General features: G+C 38.9%; 1 protein-coding gene across 3 annotated transcripts in view; it reads left to right on the top strand.

Annotated features, from left to right (window-relative positions):
* ANKRD17 (ankyrin repeat domain 17) overlaps positions 1–8,634 on the top strand; it is a 184,657-nt gene that overhangs the window by 253 nt on the left and 175,770 nt on the right. For 2 of the 3 annotated variants that reach the window (XM_011927144.1, XM_011927141.1), the window contains exon 1: positions 1–294. In XM_011927144.1, the coding sequence (XP_011782534.1) occupies positions 61–294 (234 nt within the window). In that variant the 5' untranslated portion in view covers positions 1–60. The remainder of the gene's footprint in view (positions 295–8,634) is intronic. The other variant, XM_011927143.1, reaches the window with a different exon arrangement.

The raw sequence follows: 8,634 nt of genomic DNA, 5'->3' as shown, positions 1-8,634 counted from the left end.
GAGGTCGGCGGCGGCGTTGGCGGCAGCAGCGGAGCTCGCTCGGCCTCGTCTCCTCGTGGGATGGTGCGAGTCTGCGACCTGCTCCTGAAGAAGAAGCCGCCGCAGCAGCAGCACCACAAGGCCAAGCGTAACCGGACTTGCCGACCCCCTAGCAGCAGCGAAAGCAGCAGCGACAGCGACAACAGCGGCGGCGGTGGAGGCGGCGGTGGAGGCGGAGGTGGCGGCGGCGGCACCAGCAGTAACAACAGCGAGGAAGAAGAGGAAGACGACGACGAGGAAGAGGAGGTTTCTGAGGCAAGGGCCTGGTTTCAAAGGAAGGAGGGAGGAAGGGACTGTAAGGGATAGGGGCCGAAGGTGGGAGGGGACTTTCAGTGGGACAGATTCCAGTGGGTTGATCTCTTAGGGGCCAGGCTTTCGACTGCACCCTTTCTTCCCTCGGCCTAAATCGTGAGGTGTGGGAATGTGGGGGAGGGTAGCTGACACGTGGGGGTGGGAGGACTACGGAGTTCACAGAGTTGGTGAACAGCCTGTTATCATGGCATGGCTCACATGGTTAAGGATGGAGAGAATTGGTTAGATTCCCTGTTTGCACGCCGGGGGGTGGGGGGGGTGATCTGCCTGGGGCCAGTAGGGCCACCTTAGTCTGGGACGGGATCGGGATCAAAGCGGGAGGAGTAAAATAATAGGTAGATGAGTCTCTTGGGGACCAACTAGGAGGTTGATCAACTTCTCCCAGTTGTGAGGTGGAGGGGAGCAGTTTGAGGGGGACGTAAGGTTGTAATGGACTCAGAGCTAAGTGTTTGTGTATGTGAGGGACACGTGAGAAGCTGTACTTTTCCATACTGTTCTGCAGGGTTTTTCGTAACTATCCTGGCTGCTGAAGTAACTTCACTTCCTCGATCTCCCAAGGATTTTCGATGAGCTTATGCTGTATTTGTATACATTTATCAGTAACTTTAAATAATTATAAATGACCATATACATTTGTAAGTGGATGAAAAATATATTTGATCCTTACACGTACATACATACCTGTCTTCAGATGTCTCCTTAGTGAATTAGAATTAAGCTAGGACCTGTTGTCCCATAATATGGGACAGCCAAAGAGTCGGCTTTGGAGCCAGGCCTGGTTGTGGTGAGTTGGAATAGGAAGGCCTCTCGGTTTGTCCTAGTGATCTGGTTTCATAATAACTTTGTAATTTTTCTTGGGTCCACAGACAGGCGGCGTTGCAGGACCTTATTCCTCACAGAAGCCCTTACAACCCAAGGCTCAGTAAAACATACCATACTGACAACCAACTGAGAGTTAGCTTTACTAGTTATTAGCTCTTTTATCACTCTCTTGTCTCCTTCCTGAAATAGAATCTAGAAAAGTCTTTATCTGGAGAGGGAAATCTTTATCAGCAGAGGAAAAACAGCTTTGAAGACTGATTTTAAACTTAGGTCTAAGAGGAGACCAACTGATTCATCTAGAACTACCACTTACTATTTATTCTGTTCCACAAACATGGAACTTATTTTGATGCAAGTCTGGTTTTCTGAAAATTGGGTTTCTTGAATCCTGGTCTCTGCTGAAACAGAGAAGTACCTTTTAAAGGATTTGACACATGTCTATTTGTAGAAGACCAGACTCTCTTTTATCTCAGACTGGATGAAGTTACATAGGTAGAGATATTAAGTGTTCAAGTATGTATGACAAAAGTATGCCCCTCCTTGTTTCTATTCCCTTTTAGCCTGTTGGATTCTGAGAATAGGTTTGTATTGATAGACTTATATTGGCCTACTTGGATGTTTAGGATAGTGTGTTGCTCTGGCTGCATGTGAAACAAGGAAGAGAAAGATGTGATGGGATCCTTATCCCTAATAAAATTTGTTATGGTACGTAGAATCATTCAATTGTATGATTCTTCTCAAAGGTGAGAAACATTTTACAGATAAGTCAACCCTTTATTTTAAAAAGGAGGAAAACAAGGTTTAGACGAAGGTGGTTGTAGTGGGTAGTAGCAAAAGTAGAAATCAAAGTTTTCTAATGGCTCAGACCTGTACACTTTTTAATGATAATTTATTTCCTTTTATCACCCTTCTGACATCATTCAGAAAAATAGTTACTGAATGGCAAGGTAACACAATCATGCAGCTATAGGCAGAATACCATTAGTTAAAATTTTAAATTGTCCTGAAAATATTAAGCTCTGGTTTAGAGCCAGGTTATGATAGTTGAATGCACTACTCACTGGGATATTCTGCTGCAGACTTCACATACCTAGGTAGTTTTGAACATTGGAATACAGCCTAATAAGCAGAACTTTTAGGAATTACTTAAATCATGAAGAATGGCTGTAAGTTTGTAGGTATGTTTATTTTGTGGGTCAGGTTTGTTTTCCTTTTATAATATAGGAATGATTATGTTGACTTTGACCAACTACGGTAGTATTTCTATGTTTTTAACATACCTTATCCTATCTTACATGGTATTAAACAATGGGTTTGTCATTTGTTATGAAGATGAGTCAGGAGAAATACGTGTAAGAAAGTGTACCCATTGGACGGGCGCGGTAGCTCACGCCTGTAATCCCAGCACTTTGGGAGACCGAGGCGGGCAGAACACCGAGGAGGTCAGGAGTTCGAGACCAGCCTAGCCAACATGATGAAACCCCATCTCTACTAAAAATACAAAAAACTTAACCAGGCATGGTGGCAGATGCCTGTAATCTCAGCTACTTGGGAGGCTGAGGTGGAAGAATTGCTTGAACCCGGGAGGCAGAGGTTGCAGTGAGCCGAGATTGCACCATTGCACTCCAGCCTGGGCAACAAGAGCGAGACTCTGTCTCAAAAAAAAAAAAAAAAAAAAAGTGTACCCATTAAAAAAATTTATGCAGATGAGGGATGAGCAGACAAAAAGGTGTACAGGTTGTCTCTGCCCCATTTTCATCTTTTGACCAAAGTAAAGACAAATAAAACTGTAAGCTAAATGGAGTGAGTTGTGTAATGTTTTTCTTTTAATTACCATTTTACTGACATGTCAGCAGAAGCCTAACTTTCTGGAGCTAGGAAGTCTTGTGGCTAAAATCACAATGTTGTCTTTTCTCTAATTCATTCTGTTATAGGCTACACAATAAAAAAAAAAAGTAGATAAAATGATCTTTAAAATTATCCTTCCAGTAAAAATCATCAAAAGATTAAGAAGGAATATGAAAGGTTATGATTTTGTGGTATTTAACCTGAAAGGATAACTTTAATTTAACAAAAATATATAGCTTTGCTATAAAGAAGTGCTATCTGAATAATCTCTGTATCTGCCCAAAGGGGAAAAATGGAAGGAAACGAGAATCAATTTAAATAAGAGCTTCATTTAAGTGTTGAATACTAAGAATATAATTCCTAGACATTGGAGTAGGTTATTGAGAAAAGGATTTTACTTAAAAGTATTTCAGAATAGGTTAATCATGTCTTAGATAATTTGCATAACTTTGGGTATACCTGGAAACAAATAAGACCAAGAGCTTCCTGCCTCCCTCTCCCCCTCTATTTGACACAAAATCTTAGATGTAAAATTGAAAACGCATAATTTTCTTGGTTTTCAGTGAGTGACTGACCAATATGGAAAATACAAATGTATTTTCTAACATAAAAGCCATGATGCTCTTTCAAATTAGTGGACAAAATTAATTAAATTGCTTTTGACTATTACAAGAAAAAAATCTTATAATTTCAAGAGTTGATATTTTATTTCAGAAATAACATTGCATTCTGTTAAATGCATTTTTGAATATGACTGAATGATCTTAGTATTTTTTTTTTGGAGACGGAGTTTTGCTCTTGTTGCCCAGGCTGGAGTGCAACGGTCTCATCTCGGCTCACTGCAACTTCCACCTCCCAGGTTCAAGCAATTCTGCCTCAGCTTCCCGAGTAGCTGGAATTACAGGCATCTGCCACCACGCCTGGCTAATTTTTGTCTTTTTAGTAGAGACAGGGTTTTACCGTGTTGGCTGGGTTAGTCTTGAACTCCTGACCTCAGGTGATCCGCTGGCCTCAGCCTCCCAGAGTGCTGAGATTACAGGCATGAGCCACTGCACACTGCGATCTTAGTATTTATTTTCTAAAGCAGAATTCAAAGGGGGAAAATATTTTTGTTGAAGATGCTTAAAGTATAAATACAGTAGGAGTTGATCAGAATTTCATCTATTTTTGTAAGTAACCTGTGACTAAATCAAGAGATAAACCTAGTGAAGAAATTTTAGACAAAGGGAGCCAATAAATGAATTAGTACTGACTTAGTATTGAAAGGATTTACAAGGCCAGGGAGGATCTGTTTACAGACAGAAAATGAGAGTTGAAAATGAGGGAAAGAGAAAAAATATTTCAGAATTAGGCTGTGTTCAGCTGCATTTGGAAATTTTTTTTTTTTAATTGGAAAAGTGCTATCTAAATTCCTCTTTTGTGATGCCTAGAATCCTAGATTAGCCCAGAGAAGCTTGCTTGTTTCATCTCTTAATTGATGTAGCAGTATTTGTAAACTAGATGTTAAGATCTTTGAAGCAGTAGTCTGTCTTAATTATAATTTATCTTGTCTTCTCTCCTGCTTAAGCATAGTACTAGAAAAAAACAAAACATTTTTAGTGAATAACTAGTACTTAGGGAGGATTCAGCATTCATTTAGGAAAAGAAGAGAAGGAATAGAAATTCTTCCCTTGGATCTTTCCCAGGGCTTCTGAATAGCTGAAGTTTAGATTTCAACATTTTCTAATTTCTTAATTCCTTTTCTTAGCGATGATGATCTTCTGTAAGTATTAAGGGGAAAGCCAGTTAAACTAATACGAATTGATTGTTGAATGCCTGGTAAGTACCTTAAGCCTCCTAAAATTTTTAATGAGTAAATAAAAATGAATACTTCTTCAGTACCTACTGTTTGTGAAGGCTAGGTAAAGGTTAAAGGTATGGGTTCTGGAGCTTGGATTTAAATCCTTGATCCACTATTTACTAGCTTTGTGACCTTGGTCAAGTTTTTAAATCTCTACTGCAACTTCCTCATTTAAAGGGTATAAATGATAATGATAGTAGATTCTACTTTATAACATTGTTATGAGAGTTAAATGAGTTAATACAGTTTTCACGTATTCTCATTTTATTCTCGCCATAACCCTATGAAGTAGGTGCTGCTATATTTCTTTCATTAATCAATAAATGTTTGGAGTTCCTACTATGTGCTAGGTATTGTGCTATACTGGGTGAGCAATGGTGAACAAAACTGTTGTAAGACACCTCAATTTAAAAATGCACCAGTGAATAAATATTATAAGTTTGGGGAGATATGAGAGTGAGCTTAAGTGGTTAAATGTACATCTTGAATAACGTGTGAGTTTCAGAAGTATTCAAGTGTTGGCAGGGAAGATTCATTTTACAGGTAAACATACTGGCGTAGAAGGATTTTAGGCAACCTCATCAGGGTCACATAGCTAATAAATGTCAGAATGGGATTGAACCTGGGACTGTTAGATTCTAAGCCTTCTCATTCATTCATTTATTCTTTCATTCATACACTCTGTCATGCTGTATAGTGTTGAGTACCATATTTCAGATATTGGCAAATTCAGCTTGTATAAGGGAAGATGCTTTTCGGCAGTTGGACAGCCATTGAAGACAAGTTGGTCACCCCAAGTTTTCTTTCCATTTCTTCTGAAAAATTCACTAAAAAAGAAAACAAGAAATACAGAAAAGTATAGAAAAATAATCCATATTCCCACCACCTCGAATTAAGTTTTAACAAGATGAAAACTTCATACTGGAAAACCACCCTTTCTAGAGGCAATTTACCGCTTTTTCCTTGCCTTTCAAAATATTTAGTTTTCAAGGTAATCTTTCCTTATTAATTTGAAAAAAAAAATGTTTCTTTTAAATAGAGATTGTTAACTTGGGGTCTGGATAAGCTGTGAATCCTCTGATATTAAACAAAATATTTTGTTGAAGGTGCTTATAGGGCTTTATTTTTCTTCCATTCTGCCCTAGCCCCATAGTGTATATGCAGAATTTTCATTAGATCCTCAAAGAGGTCTGGTACCCCCCTCCTCTCCCTTCTACCTCGTTACTTTAAAACATTCTAACTACAGATTTAGTGGGGAATTTGGTCATTTATTTGGATTAGTAAGAGTTTGGAAACTGCTTCTAACTAAGCAGATAATGTGATAACAAAGAAGGCCTATTTGTGAAGCAATGGGTCCAAGATTGATCTCATCTTTCTGGTAAACCAGCCTATGCCTACTCTCTTTTCTCTTATATCTTCATGTTTTGCCCTTTAATTAATGAAGCAGTTTACACTGTGTGCTGTGGACTGTCATACCTGAAAGCAAAAGCCTTGTCTTACTCATCTTTATATCTCCTACTACATAGTACCATGTGTCTTATGTAAGTCTTTGCATCTCTGCTAGGTTCTCATGAAGTCTCATCTCTGTAGTAAGAATAACTCATAAACATTTCTTATTAGCCACTTAGTGTGGGAAATCTTTGGGACTTCAAGTCTTGAGGTAACAGAATTTGGTTGCAGCTATTATTTACAGTAGACCTCTGTGGGATGTTTTAATTGAACCCTTATTTTTAGTTGAGTCATTTTTAACCTCACCAACTTACCTGGAATTAGTATTGTGAAAGTTTTCAGTGTTTAATAATCATCAAAGTAGCATATTTTGACTCCCAGAAATTCGCTAGACTATAGCCTGCTTCTGCTGTTACCTGATTATGCCATCCAGTTGATTAGGAAAACAATTTTTAGGTCCTTGAGGCAGTGCAGTTGCGTTTATGACAGTTTATCTGAATTTTTATAAGGATAATTTAGTGGGTTAAAAAATGTGGATTTAATGAGGACCTTCATAATTTTTCCATACTTGACCACCGATGAAAAGGAATTTTTACTTCACATTGGTATGTGAAGTAGTGCCTGCTGGTACCACTTATATTTTTGTTAGGACCAGTAGGAGGCACCAACATCCATGGTGTAACCTACACCAAACCTAACTTTTTTCAGCTTTCATCTTTTCAAAAAAAAAAGTAAGTCATTAGGGAATTGAAGGTGGTGGGTAAATGCGAATACCCTTCTAGTCCGTTGAACCTTACCTATCTAGTAGAGTTATGCCCATCTACTTCTTACCCAGAAGCAAAATACCCTTTCTGACTTAACAGTGCTTCACTTCTTAACATTTTTTTTGTCTTTAGAAATTACTATTATTCATTCATGACGGGATGTAGAGTTGTGGGACCATATAGGTATTATTTTTATAATGATTTATAATTTGGGGTTTCAGTTATTGAAAAGGGAAATATTAACTGTTATTTTCCCCAAGCATGCTGTGAAACTTCAAATAATATAGCTCTGATTATCGAAAGCATAACTTAGAGTGCCTTCTGTCCTATGAAACTCATAAACATTACATGATGTTTTAAAGGGGTCAACTTTTTGTGTGTGTATAGAGATGGCATGTCACTTTGTTGCCCAGGCTGATCTTGAACTCCTGGCTTCAAGTGATCCTCCTGCCACAGGCTCCCAAAATGCTGTGGGATTATAGGCGTGAGCTACCACATCCAGCCTGGGGTTAATTTTTAAGTTTACTTCTGAGTGAGACTAGAGATAAAAAGAGTGGGGAGAAGAAAATGTAAAGATTTTACATTTGAAACATCAGAGTGCTAAAAATACAAAAATTAGTGGGGCGTAGTGGCTCCCACCAGTAAGTCTCAGCTACTTGGGAGGCTGAGGCAGGAGAATTGCTTTAACTTGGGAGGCAGAGGTTGCAGTGAGCAGAGATCGCGCCACTGCACTCCAGTCTGGGCAACAGAGTGAGACTGTCTCTAACAACAACAACAACAACAAGCATTAGAGTACTTGAGGAACTCCTATTGGAGCCATTTCTAGTGTTTATAAACAACTCTTTTTTCTTTTTTTTGAGACAAGGTCGTCCACGCTCGAGTGCAGTGGCGTGACCTCGTGTCACTGCAACCTCCGCCTCCCGGAGTCAAGCAATTCCCACCTCAGCTTGCGGAGTATCTGGAGTTGCAGCGTGAGCCACTGCGCCTGGCTCATTGTTTTGTATTTTTATTAGAGTCAGGGTTTCACCATATTTGCCGGGCTGGTCTCAAACTCCCAGCTCCAAGTGATCCACGCACGTCGGCCCCCAAAGTGCTGGAATTAGCAGATGTGAGCTACTCTACGCAGCCTTTATAAACAATTTTGATATATGGTGAAAACTCCCAAAACTTGGGATTCAGAGAAAAATTATGCCGATAAGAATGGGCAGCAAGATTGTTAAGAATAAATTGAAAAATATTAAATAGGTTTTTGTGAGTCAAGGGAAAAAAATGTGTTTTGAGTAAATGATCTGAAATACAGCATGCTTTTTTTCATAAAAGCTTAGTATAATGTAGGGTGAATTTAAGGCATTGGCGATAACTGGAATCATAATTTTCATTTAAATAATGCTATGCTACATCTGCACAAAATAGATTATGTATATTTTTGGCTGCTGTACCATGAAAATGATGACTAAAACGAGAAGGTCTACAGAGGGATAGGTTAAAAATGATGGTAGGGCTGGAGATGGAATCCTTGATTGAGGAGGACTGTAGATTTTACTTAAATATATTTTATTT

The sequence above is a fragment of the Colobus angolensis genome, unplaced genomic scaffold, assembly GCF_000951035.1.
Source record: "Colobus angolensis palliatus isolate OR3802 unplaced genomic scaffold, Cang.pa_1.0 Scaffold70, whole genome shotgun sequence".
NCBI lineage: Eukaryota > Metazoa > Chordata > Mammalia > Primates > Cercopithecidae > Colobus > Colobus angolensis.
This window is presented reverse-complemented; position numbering and strand designations above follow the sequence as displayed.